Genomic DNA, 22,998 nt, shown 5'->3' with positions numbered 1-22,998 from the left:
CTTCATATTTAATTTATAGTCCTTCGGAATTTGACCAAATGAGTCGTTTTCCTTTAATTTTTTTTTTCTCATTTGTTTTATAGATTGTTAAATGAATGACTTTAGGATTCTCCTTAGTATCTAAGGATATCATGTGGAGACAAAAAATTGAGCATCCTAATTTTTGTATTGGATTTTAATCTGATTCCCGATTCTGTTCTTATTCCGTTTAAATTTGGGTTTCATCGAGAACAATATTCATTTTCTACAAAAAAAAAATTTCCAATTAATTCGAGATCAAGTAATTTAATTTTAGAAATATAATATCACACAAACATTTTAGAACTAATTCGGTTTTATATAATCCAACTGAAATAATGATATTACATGTATTTACAACGGAGAACAATGTTTTGTAATCTTGAAATGAAAAATAAATGTCAGTATAAAACAAATATCAAATATTTCCAAATATTACTATCACAACTTCACTCATTTTGTGTTTATTACTTTAAACATTCCAATTAGTCCCACAAACGTCTCATTGCACAAGACATGACAAGAAACCCACGTGGACCAAATCCACATCATCATTCATCATCATCATCATCATCATCATCATCAGTCATCTTGCATTGGACACGATGAGATTTAGTATAACCAAACCGAACCCGAACTCTCCTACTCTTCCCAGAACGAAAATCCTCGTTCTCTTACAACCCGTCTCACCTGAGGCTGCCGGAGAAAGTTCTCTTCTCTTTCGGACAGCTTCCGGAAGCTTCTGCCCTCTAAACCTGTTTTCAAGCATTCAGTCTCACTTCTCTCCAAATCTCTCATCCTCTTCTCCGCAAATTGCTTCCCCGAAAACCAGCTCTGAATCATATCTTCCACTTTCTTATCCGTCTCCAAACCCTTTTCCTTCATCTCCGTATAATACCCGTATGCTTCTTCTATCTTACCGTTCAGAAAAAGCCCATGAATCATCACAATGTATGAGCTACGATCCGGACCAGTCCCGGTTTCTTTCATCTCGTCCCACAATCTAAACACATTACCAAAATCGTGCCATCTGCATAATTTCCGTATCAGCATTGTGTATGTGTCTATGTTTGGTTTACACTCCGTCTTCCTCATTTCCTCCAACAGGTCGAAAACCTCTTCCCCTGTTCTTAGAACCCGTATAACTGCATGGTATGTGCTAATCTTCGGGGAAATTCCCTTCTGCACCATCTCATTCAAGATCCTTCTAGCCTCGTCGGTTTTCCTAGCTTTGCAGAGAGGCTTGAGGAGAGAGTTGTAAGCAGCCACATCTAGCTCGATACCTTTCTCCGCCATCGTTTTCATCAGATTCGTGGCGTCCGATACAAACCCGGCTTTTGCGAGAGCGTGAACCACGGCAATGTAGACTTTTCTGTCAGGCTCGATACGGTGTTTCTTCATCTGGTCAAATAGTCTGAAAACCTTATTCAAGTTACCAGCTTTTGAGTGGCATGAAATCATGCTTGCATAAGATACAACATCATGTCTGATGCCTCTCTTTCCCATGTCTTGCCATACCCGTTCGCCCTCGCGCGGGTTACCTATCACATTACACCACCCGTTCAGAATTATGTTGAAACTTTTGATGCTGAAAGCATATGTGGCCTTATTACAGTGCATCAAGTGCTCGGCATCTTCGACGTTCTTATATCTGCAAAGGGCAGAAAGCAAATGCTGAAAATCATCGATGCCCAGATCAAACTTGAATCTTTTGTATGTGTAAAACGTGTTGATGGCCTTCCCAACATTATGGACCGCACAATATTTCCTGATCATGATCAACAGCGTCTGCGGGGCCAAAAGAGACGGATTGCACCTTCTCATCTCATCGATCAATGTCCAAGCTGTATCAAACTTCCTCATCTTACCCAGAATTGAGATCATAGAGTGATATTCGTGAACTGAACGAACATAACCTGGCTGCTTCCCTGCCCACAGAAAGAAAGTGAATGCAGTTTCCCAGTCATTACGAACCCGAGAAAGAACCTCCACCACTAACTCAGATGACGGCTTCACATCGCATTGATCAAGCTTGCTTCTCATTTCAGCCCGATTGTTCCCACAAGCCTTCAATAGAACCAAAACTCTTTCTAAATCCGCTAAAAGGCCCTCATCACTTGTAAACCCAGATTTCCCCATAACGAGATTGTCGTCGTCATCATCATCTTCTTCGCTTTTATCATCATCTTCCTCGTTGTCAAGACGGTTTTGTCCAGTACTGCGATCAAGTCCCACAGATTCTGGAATCAATGAATTAGCCCGGCTAACAGTTTCAGAACTAGAGAAGAAAGAGCAGAGAAACAATTGAAGCTTACAATCTGGGATAGAACATAAAGATGTTTCAACGATACGATTCATGTTCCAGTTCGGCGAAATACAAGCCGATCTCAAACGGGCACTTGCAGAACCCTTGTAAGTCAACAACCTTGATCTTATTATAGAGAGTCCACGCATTTTCAGTACTGCAGATGAGGTGTTTGTGAAAATGCCTGAAAAAAGAAAACATCATGAAATCAACATCCACAAAAGAGGTGAATCTCACGAATCTTTCGTGTAGTTATTCATCATATTGGCGTCTCGATTCATCACTGGTGCTTTTTTTAAGAACATGAAAACACCCCATAATTCAAATGAAACCTTTTGATATACATACAGGCGGGCGCTCACACAAAATAGAGGATTTTAGCCCTAACTAAACCCAACATTATCTCCTTCCGCAGATTCACAAAACCAAAGTTTGCAATCAGAAACCATAGCCTAAACACAGACCCAAAATTCTACAACAAAACAACAATCCTAGAAAACCCTTTAACACCCAGAAGATGAATTAAGGTTTAGAGCAAGAAATAGACATACCCAGGCGGTAAATCCTCGACTCGGTGTGTGTTTTCGACAACACCAGCTTTGTTGCCCTTCAAGGTTTCGGATTTTGAAGTGGAACGTTACTTCGTGGTTCTTGCTGACGAGACTTCGGTTCAGGAAATAGATTGAGAATTGGATTTTGGATTTAAATTTCGCTGAAGTTTTACAATTTAATCTTTAGCTTTTAATGGTCATACCGAGGCCCTAGGATGTCAAACGAGCCGGCTCGAACCAGCTCGTTTTGAATCAGCTCATTTTTAGTCCAGCTGGTTAAGTCTATTTTTAGTTGGGTCAGAAAATTTTTGGCTCAGCCCAAGTCGTTTAGCTCGCGAGGCGCTCACGAGCCAGCTCATATTTTTCTAAATATCTAAAAAAATCATATCAAATTATATAAAATCATTTCCAAATGATATATCAACATAAAAAGAACAAATAGATAAAATCATAATCCATCCATGTACAAAAAACCATTTTCAGATCCTAATCCATCCATATACAATTAGATCTTAATCCATATACAAAAAACCATCTTCAGATCAAAATATCATACCAACAATATCGACACTTTCAAGTTTCAACATAAATTTTTTTTTAACTCCAGCTCCCGAGCCAGCTCCCGAGCCAACCGAGCTAGCTCGTTTGGGCTCGACTCGTGGCGAACTGGCTCACTCAGCCCATTTTTATTTGGGTTCAGATATTCTTGGTTCGGCTCGATAAAAAAAGAGTCAACCTCGAACCGGCTCGCGAACTCGGCTCGTTTTGACATCCCTACCCAGGCCCACTCCGCCAGAGCCTATCTTGGTTTTTTTTTTCTCTCTTTTAAATTTGTATATAAACCTGAACCAAACCGAGTTGTACCGGGCTAAACCAATTGGACAATGCAAATTGAACCCATTACAATTTATTACAAACGGAACAATCAAACATCAGATCGAGTAATAACGTTTCCACGGCATAAAAGACAAAAAAAAAATGCTATCGTCAAAATCGAAAAGAGAAATCTCTATATCAAAACTGAAACCGAGGACGAATTGAGTGAAATCGATGGAACTTTTTTATGAATTCACCAACAATTGAAGAAATTAAAAACTATTCAGACGAAATTTTGAACTTTAGTCCAGAAGTCGATATAAACGGACTCGAAACCAAGAATTGACATAAAACCGGCAACGAAGCTGGGAATCAGATTAAACCGGTCATTTATCAGATCAAACCAAACCATAAAACAGAGCAAACCAGAGATTAAACCGAATTGATTGAACCAGAAACCAAACTCGTCATAACCAAACCATATCCAGGAAGAACAGCAGCCGGTGAGAAAAAGAAAACGCCAACACCGGAGACGTAGACGGAGCCACAGCCTAATATCCGTACATGTTTCAAAGAATCCTGATATGTTATCTTATATGCATAATGCATATACATATATCATATATATATATATATATATATACATATATGTAATGTATATTTTTTTTTGAAAATGGTTAAAAATGGTTTTGGGTTGTACAATTTATGTTCATTACAGCATTGAATTATTGTTCGTTCGTTCTCCGATTGGGTTCGAACTACGAGGATACAGCTGTCCCTCGTTTATCTAAAACATGATTGAACAAGGGATATCAATTTTCCAACGGTCTGTTGAAGATATCCATGTTTTTTTTTGCCAAACATGTTTTGCGCACGTGGAGAAAATAATTTTTGTTGTACATGTCTTGTTGTTTTGAAAAACAAACGATGGACGCATTACAGTGTATTAATTCACGATCGAATCTCTATTTTATTCTACCATATACGCTCGAGACATTTGGGAGATGAACTAGAACTCGAACCACTGCTTGATTCTTTTTTTTTTAAGAATGATAGAGGTATGAATGCTCAAAGACGACAAACGACACATGTAATAACAACTAGATCTAAATGCGAGGGTTTGGAGTGGCGAAAGAAAGCAAATCTTGGTCGTGCTCAAACGCAAGCATGTGTCCTTCGGGAAAATTCACCCACACTTCTATCCCTTCGCCATCCCTTGCGTCCATCAATATGCACATCTTCGGTGTCTCGTAGGCGTAAGTCGCGACCCAAACCGGACGTCCCCATCCAAAATCGACGTCGTAAAAGGGCATTCTGCACAAACTGGTCACGAGGTATTTGTCCATTTCAGGGCTTAACTCGCACAATGACGTCAGCATCTCGCTCGCCACCCTCTCACCGAGCTCGGCAGTACTAGTAGTTCTTGTCGTGCCGTGGGAATGATCTTCTTTGATTATCTCGCTAAGTTCGTCCTTTGTTTTCCTTAACTTTATCACCGTCTTAGCGATTTTCATCTCGCCCTCAGAGTCTTCCGTCAGTAAAGGCAAGTAAAAGAAATTCCCCATCGCGTTTGGCGCGAGGGCAGAAGCGAGTCTAGGCCGCAGGTTCATGGTTTGTGTTGTGGCGAATGGCTCGTTCGATCTCGATGCTTTTATTGCCTTGAAGAGAAGTGCCTCGACGGCTTCTACACGAGTAGGATCCGGTACATGTTCACTAGCAGCTCGACTTTTCAGCTCTTTGATCTTAGAAGGATCGAAAACGGACCTTTTCGTTATGAAGTTATCTCCGTTTGGCAGCAGTGGAGGAAACTCGTAAGAAAGATCAGCAGGAGGATAGAAAGTCGAAGCTATGAATTGGGGACTCGCTACAGCACACCCTCTTATACTATCGGCCCAACTCCGAACAAACGCCAAGAACGAGGCCACATCGAAAATCTCGTGAGAAACACTTACAGCGACAGCCACTCCTTCGGTTCGAAAGAAACTTACCTTGACGTGAAGCAGTGGCCATGAGCCCGGATCTAAACGATCACACGGGTTGATGATGAGTTGCTTGAGCGAAACGGCATCTGGGTTTGTCAGATAATCCGAGAGAAGGGTATCGGCTCGAGCCTCCGTGAACAAAGCTCCTTCGTCGTTGCAGTTGACAGAGACACCTTCCATTCGTCCGGCAAGCGGGTAGAAGCGAGTGAGAATCTCGGACAGAGAATTCTTCAGACGCTGAGAAAGGGTTGTTAGGGTTTGGTCGTTGGATGTTTTTGAGTAGAAGAAGATTGCGTTTATGTAAATTTGTGGCATGACCTGATCGAAAAGAGTGCGTTCAAGTGTTCGGAGATGATCAGGTGTTGGCGTTGCTGGTTTTATCACTTCTTTGCTCATAAGCTCAACCTTCACTCCCATTTTTTTTTTTTGTAACAAAAGGCTTCTGTACGTTCCGGCTGCGTGATCGACTCCTGGACTCTACCACTATATATTATATAGGTCCCATATTATCACCTAAAATGACGTGGCATAGGGCCAAACCGTCAATTAAAAATTATTAATAATTCATGCTTTTATTGGCTTCGGATGGTGTAACTATGTGAGCCCAACCACACCTTCCCTACGTTTATCGAATTAACTCCTTTGTCTCGTAGGACAAATGTTCAATTCTGATACCCAAAAATCAGTTGATTGAAATAATGGTAGAAGCTGATATATCATTTGATAAAGTTGTAAAAAGTTGTATAATTAGTGAATGATGATGATTCTACATGCATCACATACTTAAGTAAACTCTAAAATTTGGGAAAGAGATATAATAAATTGTTTTAATAAAGATATTGCGGAGAAGGGATTATATAGTATACTTAAAGATAGATTACATGGAATATTATGGGGATATTAATAGTGAGGTTATGTGATATTAAAATATTCTAATGTCTCCTCAAGGAGAATATTCCGAGTAGATGTCAATATATTAAAGAGTGAGGAAAAAAAACATTTGGATTGGAGATTTAACGCAACCTAGTTGACAAGACTTTGCTTCAACTTTTAAAATCATCATCATTCACTTATATATATATATATATGAATTTGGCTCGGTTTTGGACAGCCTCGACCGATGCAAGGATATTGTTAGCCACTCGTCGAAGAGCAATAAATGTTACGGAAAAGAGAGATGGATCGATATCACCATTTCTGTGTCGGCGGTAGGCTAAGGCTTTGCTTTGGTGGTCATACGCATAGCCGCATTTCATGACTTGTTTTGCCAAGCCCCAATTCATTGATATAATTTACACAGTGTAAGAAGAATTAATGCGGATATAATGTTATTTAATCTCTCAATTTCTAAACACATGACGCTTTAGAGAATAATTTTTATCTTGTTACTGTTTTAGATTTTTCAAGTGAATTTTTTAAAGAAAATTTCCAATTTTATTCTTGATTTAATCATTCAACTTGAATAGAGTATTGACGAGAACATAATTTAATGGATATATATATAACTTTTTTTTTATTTGCGAAAAAATTTAAAACGACAAAATCCGAAATACATAAGTTGTTAGTATCATGTTAATCTCTGCATTTCAGTTCATAGTTAATTGTTTTCACTTGACATTTTAGAGTTTGCTTTTGGATCAAAATGGCTACAGCGTCCTTTGCATGCATATTTGTCCGATGATTTTTATAAGTTGCATATAATAGCTGTATATTTATAAAATATTAAAGAATCTTAATCTAACGTTACTTTGAATTCGACAATTTATAGCGAATTTGTGAATATTTTAAGATAAAATCAACTGATTACATATTTTTTAAATGTTTTTATTTGGCGTGTCTAAAATAGTTGATTTCATTCCATATGAGATGGGCAATTAAATTTATTTATGTAAATGATTGGTGAATGTTCTATGGACTAAAACAAGTTATAGACAGCAGAAAGCTCAACCCTTCTCGTATTCCAAGGCTTTTTACCTTCATGTCCGATCGAAACCCTAAAAGATTAAATTCTCTACCGGTTTGTGCATACCGGACGACTATCTGTCCGGTTATGATTAAACCACGAACACAGGCAAATACCAGTCTATACATTGGAAGAATCTTCTTCATTGTCTCCACCACCGGCTATAATGTTGAGTAGGGTCTTGGTGGCTTGCCTGACCGCACGAGAAGTTTTCTTGGCTGCACCACTCACGACGGGTTGCAACGATATTGCCGGTAAACTCGCTCTCTCTTGAATCATGGCTGCATCAACCATTGTTTCATTATACAAAACCTTTAAGACTTTGGTCAATGAATGAAAATGGGGAATAAGAAATCAAAAAGCAAACCATGATTTATATTTCTAACTGAGTTGCTCAAGAAGATGGAAAAAAAAATAGAATAAAGACCTCCGGTTTCCATTATGGAGGAGAGCCAACAAATTGGATTTTGATGTGTAAGGAGGTTAAAAGAAATGGAACTTACACGTTCCAAATTGTGATTTATACTTGGGCTGGGCGCAGATACTCGAGACCCGCGGGCTTTCGGATACCCGGTCTCAGAGGGTACCCGACAACCAACAAAGCTGAATACAGGTGCGACAAGGCCAAGAACTCGGATACCACGGGTTCGGGCTCGGGTTTTTCTGAATCATGACGGATTATTGCGGATATCCGGCAGAAGAAAAATTATGTTTATCCCTATTATTTGAATGTATTTACAGTAATACCTAGGTCTATTTGGTATCAAATTACCAATATAACCCTAAAATCAACGAAGTTTCTATGGGTTCGAATACCTGCGGGTACCTGACTTCGGCCACGAGAACCTGGGGTCTCGTGAGATTGAGACCGAGATAATGTTCCCAAAAAAAACCCTTGGGGCGAAACTGAGACCGGGTATCCCAAAAATCCTGATACCCGACCCGCACCCACCGCTAAGGTAACATGAATGGGGAAAGTTCAAATGGTGTGAATCTTAAAGTAACCCGGGAAGAATGGAGACAGGACCTTAGTAGACGAGATAGAGGTAAATTGAAAAAAGAGAGAAGCTTACACATAGTCTGTTGGCGGGCAAGAACTCCTATCTGTTTGATTCCAGCTTCAGCTGCTTGAACAGCTTGAGTCGATTTGTTGACCCCATCAGCTATCTCATGGCTGAAGTCATATTCACAACGTTTGATATATTAATCCAAGACAACACACCAGAGGATGAAAATGTTAAAAATGTCTCAAACATATGGTAGACCAGGGGATAAGACCATATAGTATAACAAGAATGATTAGAGGTAAATAAAGGATCACCTCAAATCGTTGAGTTCAAGGGTAAGATCGCTTATTTCCATGCCTGAGAGCCTTATAGCGGCCATTGTGCTCGGCAGCTCTTCACGAGCAGTGTCCGCTAGTTTTGCAAGGGAAGTTGCAGCCCTACCCATTGCCTGAACATTTTTGTAAAAGAAACACAGATAAGTACAGGTTTCAATGCAATGGTCACAACTGGAAACACTGATGATGATGATGATGATGATGATGATATATATCAACGTATCCTCCCGCCCAGAGGAAGGGGTGAGCAAGGAAATCGACCACATTGTCAAATTTTCCATACTTCATTGAATCGGATAAATTTCAGAAAATTAAGAAAAGGAATCGAAAACCGGTATGCTGAGTTAGACACTATAAGGGTAAGGAACATTAATCAAAGTCCAATCTGTGCTACTTACTTCAAATTATCCTGTTCTACGAGAGAAACCTGGTCCTAGTTCAAGTTTAAGGCAGTAATACTTCACTTTTATGCTACTCCTTAGATTTTCCTTTTCCTACAACTTGGGTGCTGACAGGAAACATTGAAACAAAGTTTATCTCTATACGGAAATGTGAGGTTATTTGGATCAGATAAAACCCCCGAATTCAAAGGATTTTGGAAAAGAATCAGATAACTGATAGTGAACAAGACTTACATTGAGGGTGGGTATAGCTGTAATGACAAGACTTGTAAAAGCCACTGATGTCTGAAACAAATCAAAACAAAAACACAAAACAAACTGTGCCAATTTAGTAAGATGCATGAAAATGGGGAAACAATTATATGAAAGAAAAAAAAAACATTTCCACATGGCATCAACAACAACAAAGATGCCAAGGTCAAACATTTCCAAACCTGCTTCTACTAAATTATCATCAAGCAAGGCATTCCATTTTGGTGTAAAGAGTTATTATCATATAAGATGCAATAATTAATTGCCACTCTTCTACACTCCCCTATCTCTTCTTCTTTCAGTAACCATAAAAATCATCCCTAATGATCTCAGAGCTATAATCCTCCATCACCAAACTAGAATTTCACCTTAAATTTTCACAAGGGAATCTTGGCTAAATCAGAAATCCTCAGGATAAGCAAGCCGGAACCAAACACTAAATTGTTTGCATAGCAATTTTCATCCCCAAAGTCAGAATCTCTGTATAATTATGAAACATTTCAAAATTCACGGGATACCCATCACTGGAGACAACCAACTCCGATTGAAATCGTAAAGATCCATGGGAGAAAATTGATCCGACGAAGAAGTTCAAACCCAGGGAGGCGACATTTTCAACTATTGCAAAAGGGATACAAACCGTGCAAGCGATGAACGCCAAGAGGAAAAACGCTTGATCGCTCAGGCTCAGCTTGGCTGATCGAAGAATCGACGATGGCGACGGACTGCCCACTTGAACTCTGAAATTTTCGGGCGATTCATCATGGAAATCGCCGATTGACTCCTGCGAAAACCCATCGTAATCCAATGAACCCTTCGAAATCAAGGGCTTCTGTGGGGTTGAGGAAGAACAGATTGGGACGAAAGCGCAGCGTCTCTTACGTGGGGACAGGGAGAGAGAACTTGGGATTTTGATGGTAAAATAGATCGGATTTCTACGAGAAAGGGAGAGAAATTGAGAAGAGCGAATCTGCGGAGCAGTGGAGACTGAGAGAAAAGATTTCATTTTTTTTTGAGAAATGAATTTGGGTCTGATACATACGGTGGTCTGCCTTTGTATCGCTTCTGCTTTCCCCTCCCTCTCGCCGTTGGCTCAATGTCGTGTCCAAACGGTCATCCATCAAATTTCTGGGGCTCTTTGCAAATGTGAAAAAAATGTCAATTATTATTAAAGAATACATTTTAAAAATGTTTTTTAAAATTATTGTAAAAAATTACTAGTTAATAAAAAAATCTTTATTCTCCCCAATAATCATCGTAACTAATAATAATAGAGAAAATTCTTTAAAATAACAAATAAAATTATTTTACAAAATCTAAAAAAGTAAGAAATTCTTAAACAACAAATCCAGATAAAATATAAAATTTTATAAACTGTATTTAAACTATATTTCTTCATATATATGACCATATTATAATCTTATATATAATTATATAAACATATACACATTTGAAGCTAGAATGATCAGTTAATACATGAAGATTCTAAACGGAATAGATTTTAAATATATTGATAATATAATAATTTATTATGAAAAGGAAAAACTGTTATTTTATTATTTCAATATTGAAATCTTTATTTCTTTTTGATATTTTAAAATGAGTTTGATAAAGAAAATAATAATAATAAAAATAATTTCTTTTTGATATTGATTTTGTTTAGGTTTTTAGATTAGTTTTTTTAAATGGATATTTTTAAAAATAAATATTTTAAATTTAAATTTTGTTTAATTTTATCTATAAATGAGATTTCAAATTGATATAACTAGAAATTTAATATTTTTAAATATTTCAAACAATCACTCATTCAAGATAATTAATTAGCTTATTATAATTATCATACCATTGTCTTTTAAATAATACAATAAATCAATTCATTAATAATATGATATATGACAATGATATTTTTATCATCGTACGTATTATGGTAAGAGAATGAAAGTATTAGTTAGCCTTACATTAGTTAATCGTGGTAAATTATTGATAGATCAATTGATGGTGATATAATCGGCTGGTATTATTTATCGGCAAGATTATGAAAGTATTAATTAGTCTCACATTTGATTTGCCGAGCAAACACATCTTCTTCGCAATCTCCAACGTTATTTATGATTTCCTGAGTGGATTTCGCCAAGAACAACTCACCATCTTTTAGAGCAATATTACAAGAAGAATTTTCCCTCGTTTTCCCGAGAAAAATCATTCTCTCTCACCAGCTCCCTTCTCAAATCGACAAAAGTTAACAGAGGAAAAATGAGTTACCAAAATCAATCACATGCCTTGTGTTCGTTTCGTGATGAACAGTGTTCATGATCAACCTATGACAACGAAACTTGTTTTCCGAAAACGAAAAAAAAAATCGACGAGTTGACAACATGATTAAAAGTTTTATGAAATCGACAAAAATTAATAAATCGTTGTTTGTCTGACAGATTATCGATATGACTAATATGTGATTCGAATGGATTACTGACCTTGTTTCGATTCGTGACGAACAGCTTTCATGATCAAGCCGTCGCAATGAACCACCATAATTACCGGCGATTTCCCGAAAGCTCGAGCCATGGCTTTCAAAATCTCTGAAACCAGATCCCTAAATTGATCTCGACCAATTTCTTCGCCAAATCTCTCGAGAATCGCCTTGTAAACGTCGGCGGTCTCTTCCTCCGGTGCGACCTCTGACTCCACCGACACGATCCGATTCAGACCTCGCCGGAGCTCAGACGACGAGATGATTCCGTCTCTGTCTAGATCCAGGATCTGGAAATACTCATCGGTGACGGATTCAAATGATTTTGTGTCGGAGATGAATCCGATAAGAGTTTCGCTCGTGAATACCGCTTCGATCATTCTGAGACTCATCGGAGATCGATTCGATAGATGATTCGTTGCTTCTTGTTCTCCCTTTCCTTTTTTTTTTTTGAAATGAACTCGATCTTTCTCTCTTTTGGCTCAACGGTTCATGTACAGGATCGTACGTACCTATGTTTTTTGGATGCTTTAAACTTTAAAGCATGCGGCTTTACACAGTATTTAGTATTTACATCACCCAAGTACTTTTAATTTTTTATATTGGTAAGACGAAGAGCTTTTCTGTCCTATGGAAATCTAAGTTTGTGTTGTAAATAATTTGGATATATAAAACTAAATTAAATCGACTAATCTATAATTATATCCGAATCAAAATCGAATTTTAAAAAAACTGATTAAATACGATTTTATTAAAATCAAATTAATGAAACTTGAATTAAATTCAGAAAAAGTAAATAATGATAAACTTTAGAATATATTTATTTCAAAATCTAATATGAATAATTAATAAATTTGAGATAAAAAAAAAAGGAATGTTACCGAGATATCATTCCTTAATAATCTCTAACTAGTATTATTTGGGAGTTCGATCAAATGTAGGATGTTCCCGGAAATGCAGAATGGCATTTCACATTTCGAAATATTGCCAAGTGATATAGAAAATAAATATGTTTTTAACAAAACATAATTAGAATAGAATCCGAATAAAATTAGAAGATACCCCTCCGTTTTAGAATAATTGTTGTTTTAGGTTACTTCACATTTTTTAAGAAAAGAGGAAAAAAAATCACATGATAAAAACACTGTTATCATTAATAGTTTATTAGAATTTGATAGAGATAAAATTGGAAATTATCGTAAAAAATATCTTGAAAATGTAGAATGATAAATATTTTGAACATGAAAAATAACCTAAAAATATTTTGAAACGGAGGGAGTATAATTGTTCTAAATCAAACCTATAATAAAAATAATAATAAAAACAGATCAGACATAATTGTTCTAAAATCATAAAATGAGAAATAATGGATCCCAAACCTGAAATATCCCCCTATACGCTAACCATTACAAATTTTATCAGGTTTTTATTCCTTTTTTTTTGTAATTGTGATGTATATAAAACATGGTTCACCATATATACAAAAGAAGAGCGAGTAGATGAGTTCGATCGTTTTCTACCTCTATGAACAATATGACATGGAACGTGGAAATGCTTTGATTTCCATTACCATTACCATTACCATTGCATGCACTCTCTCATCACAGAGGCCTCAACAGCGGATAATCTTCCAGCAATTCCCTTTCCGACAATGCATCGTTCTCGTTCTGCGGCGTCCACAGCACCTCCACCGCCTGCATTTTCATTCGAACCCGTTATATACATACACATACATATATATACACACATATATATGTGAGTTCAAATAGTTGCATTGTCTAAAACAGAGCAGCCATGGACAAATCAAACTACAATGAATCATTTAAACATCAATTACCTAACAAAAACCCAGTCCTAATGCACCAAAACCTTGAAACTCTTTGAATCTTAGTATTCTTCCTAACAAACAAACAATCGGACGGTCTAATGTCTCGCCTTATGCACTGACTTCGTAAAATAACGTATTGGAATGCACCCTAGCTCAGAATATGGATCGACTATCTGCTTCACTTACTCGATTCAGAAACACTGCAATTTTAAAACTAGTCCGATTATATACAGTATAGAATTAAACTGCCTTCAGGATGAAAGAGCACGATTCAGATATCTTACCATTATTTTGTTTCGTGGTATCGAACCGAGTTTCTGTAGGGCTTCCTTGAGGTCTACGCTTCCGTTGATTGACGGTAATTTATGTACGCCCTCCGCAGCCACCAAGATGGTCACCTGAAGATAAGAAGCACTGCCTCATGAACGTAAAAGAGAACGAGCAAACAAACGCAAGATACTCTTGTCACCTCACAGCCGGAAAACAAAATCTAGACCCCATAAATCTGATTCTAACCTTAATAATCATTTCTTTAACAATTATAATTTCTTACACAACACAAACCTAATCGAAACTTTAGTTGCCCTCACCATTAAACCCCATGCAGCTTGTGTCATCATTCTGCTTCTTTTTTGCTACCTAACCTAAATATGCGACCTCAACCCATCTCATTAAACCGCCAACTAAGGCTATTTCTGTTTAAGCATTTTTTAAAAAGCCCAAGTTTAAATTGTTGGTTCTGTGTCTTTGATGTATCCAAAAAGCTCAAAGTCGGTTTGTGTAGTTTTCTCTTCACTTTCCCTTCACGTTTTCATTTGGGTGTCATCCTTCAGATACCAGTTGTCATTTCTAACTCTAGTCATTCAATGCTCTACTGGGAGCTATTGTAAAATTGGAGACGTGACTGCACGTACCACAATGTATTCATTGCTGAAGCCACTAGCTCTCTGCATTGTTGAGCTTTGCCTTTTTATGCTGTTCACGTTAACAAGTGTCTCCTCGTCGAACTTTCCCCTTTCTTCAATAGATAGTTGATTAAAGCGCTTTTCTCCCTCTTCTGCACTCCGTTTCACATCCACCTTAACAATACATTGGACAAAATGGAGATTAGGTTCATGTAACAAAATCCATTTGGATTCAGTGCAATAAGGCAAAGACACAAAACATGTTTATGAGAGAATCCATTGAACGCACTGATGAATAAGCAGAGATGCAATAATCGGGATGCCGGAGCAAAGCCAATGTTGTCTCTGCAAGACACAAAACATGTAGCAGTCAAATATTACAACCATAAACTAATACGTGAAAAAGAGAAGCAACAATGGAACCAGATCGAAAGGCTAAGGAAGAAAAATTCTGGCGACAAAACTCTCTGACAAGCGAACACAATACTGAACCTCAAAATAAATGTTTAGACATGTAAGAAATGATTTCACACTGTCCAGTGTCCAGTGTCCACCAATTGTTTGAAAGATCATCCACCAGGAAAATCAGTTTAACAGCTTTTTCACCATTGATATGAAGCAGCACCAAAATTTTATGCATGCCTACCCTAGTAAAAGGATCTGTAAGCTTAAGGAGCTATTACGAATTTATGCTCCTACCCACCATGTTTCCAGACCTTATAATTCAAGATCACAATCCAAGGGAGCACAAGAAACAAAATGGTGCTGCCAGTACATACAACACCTTCATGTCCTTCAGTGATATTTAAGGTGAAGCAGATTAGATATAGACTCGGGGAAATAGGTTACCGGTCAAAACGTAGCTCAGTCCCTCTGATGTGGACGTATCTGCAACTTCGGCAAGCCTATTAAGATCCTGTTGCAGGGTTCTCCCGAGGCCCAGCAATCCCGCCTAAGAGGATACAGATAAAAAAAGAAATGAATCTAACAGAAGCAGAAGAAGGAAATTCAGAATTCAATTTCAAGGTGGCAACCAAAAGGTTAGCCACCCAACAAATTACCAGCATACAGATAAGACAGGTTTCCATAGAACCTATAAAGTAATGAGTAAACAGAACATCACTGGCTAGATGAACTGTTCATGCATCTTTGAGTTATAACAAGATTTGAGCACTGCAAACTACAGTTGCAATCACATTCTCAATCTACACAGCAATCTCCATCTCCTCTAAAACTTGGAACTCATTAACCCTGTTGATACCCTTTTGCTTTGAACTTGAAAACTCAAAAATAAAAAAGCCACTACGACAGAAAGTTCTTATGAGCACCATTGATCCAGTGTACCTAACAGCTAAAACTAAGCCACCTCATTTGCTCTCAAATACAAAACAACTCCCCGAGATCAACATCAAGCACGCACACCATGCAATACCCATTTGGTATTTCACCCGAATTCCACCTATACTCATCTTCTTCATCACCGTGTAACCATTATATCAAAATAATTGAGTTAGCATTTACAACAAAAACTTGGAGGAACCAGTGGAAATTGATTCAGAGATTCATATATATATATATATATTTCAGGGAAAGTAAGATTAACCTGTAGCTTGATGACACTAGTTTTCTCCGTAGCAGTAAGAACACCATCCTCTGACCGGTCTGACAGGAAACCAGAGACCAAAACAAACGCAGCAAACCCCACCAGAATGAGAGACAAGCTTGAGAACCCACCGACCGCAGGACCCACATAGAATCCTCCGCCGAACGGCGACGGACCGTAGTACGGAGCCGAGTAAGAGAAACTCGGACCGGACGTTCGCGGCACCGAATAACTTCTAGATGCGTAGGACGAGCTCCGCGACCGCGAAGAGAACGCGTTTCCTCCCATCCGACCACCGGAAGCCGCAAACGCTGAATTCGGATCGTAGAACAGAAGCAAACCCAGCAAAACCGCGGCTATGGCGGGTTTCTTAAGAGACCCTAATGCTTTCATGATTCGATCCGCGATTTCATCAAACGAATTCTTCCATTTCGGAACACCAGTTGAATCGGAACCTACTTCCAACCCGGAAAACGTCGATTGCTGGCATTTGACGGTGAATTGGAGGCGACGATGAGCCGAATTGGATCTGCTTTGTTGTTTGAAGCAGAGAAGAAAACTGGGATTGCGACGCGGTTTCATATGTGAGTAGGGCTGATTCCATTTGAGCGGATTGAACTCCAGCAAGGTTGAAGCTGCTGCCATGGCGGATTTGAGGAAGCAGATTCAGATTCTGGTGATATTTTTCTAGGGTTTTCGTGGTGAGGAAGCGAAGAACAACACCACACAAGATGACAGAGAAACCCCGACGACAATTTTTGGAGGGAGAATTTTCTAGTGGACGGAGAAAGATAATGTAGATTTTCGTATATCGATAATCCTAATCGTCTTCATCCTATTGAACCGGACCGGTTGAACCCAGTCTGGTATAAACACCGGTATATGATTCCGGTTTCACTATGCACATACAACAAATAGCATAGGATTCTGAGTGAGTCCAATCTAATTTTAAATATATTTTAATTTTATACGATAAGATTTTTAAAATTGAATTCAAACCTTTCAAACGGTCCGGTTGACATATAGAAACCGGTATATGATTCCGGTTTCACTATGCACATACAACAACAATCGAATTCCAGATGAATCCAATCTAATTTAAAAAATATTTTAATTTTGTTCGGTTCATTTTTTTTAAAATGGTATTAATCAAATAAGATTGAACTCTAACAAAAAAAAAAGTCTAAGAAGTCGGAGCAAATATAAAAACAAAGTAAAAGTAATCTGTTTATAAAAAAAACATTGACCCCCAAACCGGCCTAAAACATTGAAATTTTCCATATCCAAAACGTCTTCTTACCGATAACCGGCTTTATAAATACCATGAACAGACTCAAAATATTGAATCGGTACACTTCATACCGATGATAAATAACCGCATCTATACCGGAAAATTTCACCGCCAAATTCATATATACAACCAAACCACTCTCACATTGCTTTAAGTTATAACCTAGTACTCCTCGAGGCTATTGATGGCCATGGAGCCTCCCTATTTTAAGATTATTGTACCGAAAACAAAACCAACACCAAACCAAACCGGTTATCTTTTTGCTTTTGTTTCAACCGGTTTGGGTCTTGGAGAAGAAACCGAGCCACCACCAAGAGCTGCAGCAGCTGATTCCACATGAGATAGAAGATACTCATAGATCTTCTTCCTTAGCCGTTCGATCGTTTCCTCTGGCACTTCTGACGAATCTCCTCCCTCCTCTTTCCCGGGTGACGATCCAATCTCATCCAACCAATCATTCACGCTCTTGAGCTGACTCAGCATCCCGGCTATCTGCCCGTTATCCGACAAACTTGACGATGCATCCACGTCAGCATCCAAGAACCTTTCCACGAAACCCAAGAACCAATCTTGCGAAACCACCTGCAACTTCTCGACGAGATCAATCGCCTCGTCGAGACCGTTCCCTTTCGCCCATTCGAGAGGCGGAACCACCAAGGTTGCAGTCTTTTGGCTTGCATTGTCACCTGGTTTGCGGATGATGCCTTGTGCCATGAGCTTGGAACCAACCACTGGTCGGGTTCGGACGCTCCCTCGGGTTTTACTTGTAGAATTATTGCCCGGGTTCTCGAGGAATAAGACGGGCTTGTTACCCGAGGCGACAGGTTTGGCCGGGTTGCTGCTGGTGTAGACAGAGAAGGATGATAAGTTGGTGGCTAAGGCGGCCTGGACCCATGAGGCTGCAAGCTTCCGTCTTTCGGAAGAAACTTTCATGGCTTCCTCTGATTTACATTCTTTGTTTTCCGGGGATGATGCTGGAGAAATTGTTTTCGATAACGAGTCGGTTATCGTTTGAATGTTCTTCAAGCTGCAATGGAGCTTCAAGAACTGCTCAACCACTGGCTGTGGATCGTCTTCCTTAGCGGTTGACATGAGATCTGAGTACATACTACAGAAGGAAACACAGAAAATGTTAGAATAACAAAATGCAAATCGGTAAACTCGAATTTAGAAACTTTAGGGATATCTTAAAGAATTGTTCGATTTGGACCGAAGCTGCACTTGTCGTATAAAGTATTTCCATGTGGGATATGATATCACAACTGATAAACAAGAGGGGAAGACAATTTTTGTAAGAGATTTAAGTACCTGAGGCATTGAAGCAAGCTCTCAGAAGCTGCAGCTTCCTGCATAGCCTCGATGGCAGCCACTTGAGCCGCATCTCTATGCCTCAAGATTTCCTACCGGGGAAGAAGAAATGAGCAATGAAATCAGTCATGAACTGAGAAGCAAAGCATATAATTTGATACCGATACCAAAAGACTAAAACAGTAACACTTAGATGCTTGAACTGAGAGTGTATACTATACCTCCAGTAGAATGACTGTCCAAAAGAAAAAAGAAAGTTCGATTTACGTCCTTTCCTCTTATCTTCAATTTCTTGCTCACATAATTGGTATATCTACATTTTAACATAAAAGGAACCATGAATGGTAAAGGTAGTACCTTTCCTAGCTTCGAAAGAGAAGAGGGGAGTGAACTCCATTGGATCATTGCATCAGCTAATCTTTTACCGTTTACAGGGACTCTGACCAAATTCGCAGGCAACCCGTTATTCGTTTGCCCTGCAGTTGATTGTTTCCCAAGGGATGTCGTTTTTGGCCTACTCGTCTTATCATTGTCGTCCAATGTTCCATTTGCACTGACTTTCTTAGTTGGCTGGATCTTATTTCCCTCCTTCGACGATCTTGAGAATATATCTGCCCTCTCCTCTTTGGTTGGCAGCTTCTCACTCGATGTGCTTTTCCTCCTGGAAGCCTGGTAAAAAAAATTTATACGATTGCCATGTTACCTTCGAGACATGTCAGAAAAGAAAGAGATGAATACGTTGGCAACTGTCAAGAAACGAACCCACAAAGGAAGAACTCAAGTTTTCGCCAAGAAAATGTCAGATCTCCAAGGAAAAGACTTTGTCAAGACCCGGATGAAAAAAATAAGAAAAAAGCAACAATCTTTTTTCCCCAAACCCTGATGAATAAAAACAAGATTTTGGAAGTAACCTATATGGATAAGCAAGATGAAGATCAAACCAAGATAGATTCTACGCCAAGAATGAGTAAAACCTGTTTGACCATGATTTTCAGCTACTAAACCAAGAACTGATATTGTGGCTAAGCAAAATTCTGCAACTGCAACTTCACAGGTGTAAAAACCTATACTATTTGGAATGAAAAGGTCAAGACTGGAAAAAACGCTTACTGATAAACCCCCGGAATCAGGGGTTGAATCATGTTTTCCGGCCTTCAGTTTTGGGCTATCCCGACTCTTCAATTCTATACTACCCTCCCAACTCTTCCTTAGCACCTTGGCCCCATACTCGATCCCGTGCACAAAATTCTTAATCATTGGGAGCTTTCTCCCGAAACTCGGACTTTCAGCCTTGAGAGAAGACCTCCCTTTCTCTGACAATGCTGCTCTAGGCGAACCCCTCTCCAATACCTTAGTCTTCATCTCCTGCTGCTGTTTAATCCCATTTCCAAACTTCTCAAACGATGTAGGCAATGAATAACAACTTCTAGGCGAAGAAGGAATCGAATTTGAACGTGAAATCTTCGGTTTCCCCATTGTTTCCTTCTTCACATCCAAACTCAGTCTCCCCGGCTGGGACTTTGCTCGAGCTAAACCCGTAGCCATGGGCTTTTTACTATTAAAGTGTTCATCTTTAGAACTAAGACTCAGCCTACTCCCCACTGATTTCTCCTTCTCATATACACTCCCATTCCCAATAATTCCTTTAGCAGATGTCTTAGATTTCTCTTTATATCCATTGCCACTACTACCATCATTATCACTCACATTGTTATTACGAAGAAACCCTGGTGAATGAGTAGCTGCAATATCTTTAGGACAACCAACGCAGGGATGTCGACCAGGAACAGGCCTTACACCGCGAACAAGCGGAACAGGAGAGGCAGATTCAAGCCTATCAACATGAATAAACTGACCTAATTGGATCTTATCACTCAGAATCAAATCATCATGTTCATCAGGCAAAGACACGTATGTGGCATGAGACGAATCTGAGACTTTGAGGTAGAACCCTTGATTCGGAAATAGCTCACCGCCGGCTAAAGCCGGCACTATACTCACAACCTGTAACAGAGACGACCGATGTTCTCCGGCGACTTTAACGTCGGTGTTAATGTGCTGAAGGAGCTTCAGTAACACTCCAGGCACTAGATTCGCCATTTCTGCAGAGCATCACTTGGGCCAAAAGGGGAACAAAGGCTCGAGATTTCACCTCGAGAACGACGGATCTCTGATAAAATCGGGGTTTCTGCCGAGACCCAGATGAAAAAAACACGATTTTGATTTTATAAAACAGATGGGGAAGCACGGATTTTGATACGAACCCCCAACGGAAAAAAAAAACTAATACTTTTATGGAGCCCAGAGAGGGAAAAGAAAACGCTCAAAAATACAAGGGAAAAAACAGAGAGAAGAAATGAATGAAAATGGTGTGTGAACCCAGATAGGTTTTGCAGCAATCGAATGTGAACGGAGAAAAAAATTAAAAATTTTCCTTTTTTTTTTTATGTTGTTGTATCTTGTGAACGTAAGCAATATAAAGAAGAGAGGACTGGTCAGATTTAGGAGGAGCAGAGAAGGAGATTGGTATTTGTATGTTGCAGCTTACGTGGCTTCTCATGGAATGGACCTTCAAGCAAAATGCCAGAAGAAGATGTTACTTAGCCATCAGACGAAACCCAGAAACTTTTTTTTTTCTCTCTTTATTTATTTATTCATTTATAAGAATAATTTGTGCATAAAGAAAAGGTGGTGAAAATAATTAAATATTAAATATCGGGTTTTTTTTCATGTATGGTAATTTGGACTGGTGATGAGTTCTCTTTTTTCCCAATGATCAGTAATAAATCTGCATATCTTAAGTGGAAAATATAACGTAGTTGTCGTGTGAAGTCATTTCCATAAATGGTTGATATATAATCTGAAATATAAATTATATTTAAGTAAGAAATCTTATTACCAGGGAAAGATTGTTATTATCTAAGTCTGATTTAATTTTATATTGTTTAATTTTCTATTTAAATCTAAATTTTAGTTAATAAAACTAACATTTTATTCAAGAAAAAAGTAATAAAAAAACGGACCAGAGGAACCTTTTTTTTGCCTTCATAAGACACCTGAGAGAGAGATGCAACATGGAATGTCTCTCCGGTTTAGGTCAAACCAGGTTTTGGTAAACCAAACCGACCAAATCCAGAAACTTTCAAATATGCATGCGTACCATAAATAAAACTTTCACTCTATAGTTTTTATCAGGTTGATATTTTGTTTCGGTTCCACAAATTGATCCAACATAATTATTAATTGTATTCAAATAGAAATATATCTAATTGAATTTAGAAACAATTGATTTTTATTGAATTTAAAAACATTTGAACGTTAAACTAAAATTTTGGATTATAGTTAACTTTTAAAAGGAAATTCTCAAACAAACCCCTCAATTTTACAAATATATCAATTAAAATCTCAACAATTAAAATACCAAAAAAATATTCAATATTCTTGACTTCTACAAAAAATATCCATTAAAATCTATCATTTAAAATTTCTATACAAAAGTATCTTAAAACTATAAATTTTATTAGTTAATATGATTTCAATGCAGTACAAAATAATAATAATAATAATAATAATAATAATTTAATACTGTAAATATATTTGTAAATTATGATTGAAATGATAAAATAATAAATATAATATGTTTTTATATTTTTAGAAATATAAAATTAATGGATATGTACACAGTATATTATAAATATGTTTAAAAAATAATAATTTAAAATTTTGAACTATAATTTTATTAATTTAATAGCTATAATACATTTACATATATATTTATATATATTCATCATATTATTATTTATTTTTAATATAAAATATTTAGGATATTGAGTTAATAAACGTTATAATATGTCTTTATAAATTTTATTTTTATTTGGATTTTGTAATGATTTGGTTTTTAAATAGATGTTTCTTCCAGAAGATAAGAGTTTTTCCAATGTTTATTTAAACATTGAAATTTTA

At 37.8% G+C, this 22,998-nt stretch overlaps 6 protein-coding genes across 11 annotated transcripts; all 6 read right to left on the bottom strand.

The window, feature by feature from the left end:
• Positions 1–361: 361 nt before the first annotated feature.
• LOC104821165 (pentatricopeptide repeat-containing protein At5g15010, mitochondrial) lies at positions 362–3,183 on the bottom strand. Of its 3 annotated transcripts, none has more exons than XM_010551967.1 (2): positions 2,875–3,183; positions 362–2,507 (listed from the first exon to the last, which is right to left on the bottom strand). In XM_010551967.1, the coding sequence occupies exon 2, from the start codon at positions 2,470–2,472 to the stop codon at positions 661–663; it is 1,812 nt and encodes a 603-aa protein (XP_010550269.1). In that variant the 5' UTR covers positions 2,473–2,507; positions 2,875–3,183; the 3' UTR covers positions 362–660. The 3 variants fall into 3 exon arrangements, with proteins under 3 accessions (XP_010550269.1, XP_010550276.1, XP_010550281.1); XM_010551974.1 differs by lacking the exon at positions 2,875–3,183 and having other exon boundaries at positions 362–2,236; positions 2,334–2,449; XM_010551979.1 differs by lacking the exon at positions 2,875–3,183 and having other exon boundaries at positions 363–2,258; positions 2,334–2,412.
• Positions 3,184–4,796: 1,613 nt separating this feature from the next.
• Positions 4,797–6,089, bottom strand: LOC104825401 (BAHD acyltransferase At5g47980-like). The gene has a single exon (XM_010557724.1). The coding sequence runs from the start codon at positions 6,087–6,089 to the stop codon at positions 4,797–4,799; it is 1,293 nt and encodes a 430-aa protein (XP_010556026.1).
• Positions 6,090–7,611: 1,522 nt separating this feature from the next.
• LOC104821131 lies at positions 7,612–12,193 on the bottom strand. Of its 4 annotated transcripts, XM_010551920.1 has the most exons (9): positions 12,105–12,193; positions 11,689–11,850; positions 10,271–10,766; positions 9,613–9,663; positions 8,957–9,090; positions 8,709–8,809; positions 8,452–8,589; positions 8,139–8,298; positions 7,824–7,916 (listed from the first exon to the last, which is right to left on the bottom strand). In XM_010551920.1, exons 3-8 carry the CDS (start codon positions 10,634–10,636, stop codon positions 8,156–8,158), a joined length of 933 nt encoding a protein of 310 aa, XP_010550222.1. In that variant the 5' UTR covers positions 10,637–10,766; positions 11,689–11,850; positions 12,105–12,193; the 3' UTR covers positions 7,824–7,916; positions 8,139–8,155. The 4 variants fall into 4 exon arrangements, with proteins under 4 accessions (XP_010550239.1, XP_010550222.1, XP_010550229.1 ...); XM_010551927.1 differs by lacking the exon at positions 11,689–11,850 and having other exon boundaries at positions 12,105–12,191; XM_010551937.2 differs by lacking the exons at positions 8,139–8,298; positions 8,452–8,589 and having other exon boundaries at positions 7,612–7,916; positions 12,105–12,186.
• Positions 11,857–12,635, bottom strand: LOC104821153. The gene has a single exon (XM_010551956.2). The coding sequence runs from the start codon at positions 12,490–12,492 to the stop codon at positions 12,097–12,099; it is 396 nt and encodes a 131-aa protein (XP_010550258.1). The 5' UTR covers positions 12,493–12,635; the 3' UTR covers positions 11,857–12,096.
• A 795-nt stretch (positions 12,636–13,430) lies between these two features.
• On the bottom strand, positions 13,431–17,213 carry LOC104821125. The gene is made up of 6 exons (XM_010551910.2): positions 16,437–17,213; positions 15,683–15,785; positions 15,123–15,178; positions 14,843–15,007; positions 14,213–14,326; positions 13,431–13,794 (listed from the first exon to the last, which is right to left on the bottom strand). Exons 1-6 carry the CDS (start codon positions 17,079–17,081, stop codon positions 13,702–13,704), a joined length of 1,176 nt encoding a protein of 391 aa, XP_010550212.1. The 5' UTR covers positions 17,082–17,213; the 3' UTR covers positions 13,431–13,701.
• A 479-nt stretch (positions 17,214–17,692) lies between these two features.
• Positions 17,693–21,589, bottom strand: LOC104821115. Its single transcript, XM_010551900.2, has 4 exons — positions 20,146–21,589; positions 19,393–19,704; positions 19,036–19,127; positions 17,693–18,835 (listed from the first exon to the last, which is right to left on the bottom strand). Exons 1-4 carry the CDS (start codon positions 21,133–21,135, stop codon positions 17,980–17,982), a joined length of 2,250 nt encoding a protein of 749 aa, XP_010550202.1. The 5' UTR covers positions 21,136–21,589; the 3' UTR covers positions 17,693–17,979.
• Between the last annotated feature and the right edge of the window lie 1,409 nt (positions 21,590–22,998).

This window comes from Tarenaya hassleriana, unplaced genomic scaffold (genome assembly GCF_000463585.1).
Source record: "Tarenaya hassleriana unplaced genomic scaffold, ASM46358v1 Cleome1, whole genome shotgun sequence".
Lineage (NCBI taxonomy): Eukaryota > Viridiplantae > Streptophyta > Magnoliopsida > Brassicales > Cleomaceae > Tarenaya > Tarenaya hassleriana.
The sequence above is the reverse complement of the archived record's forward strand: the minus strand, read 5'-3'. Positions and strand labels throughout refer to the sequence as shown.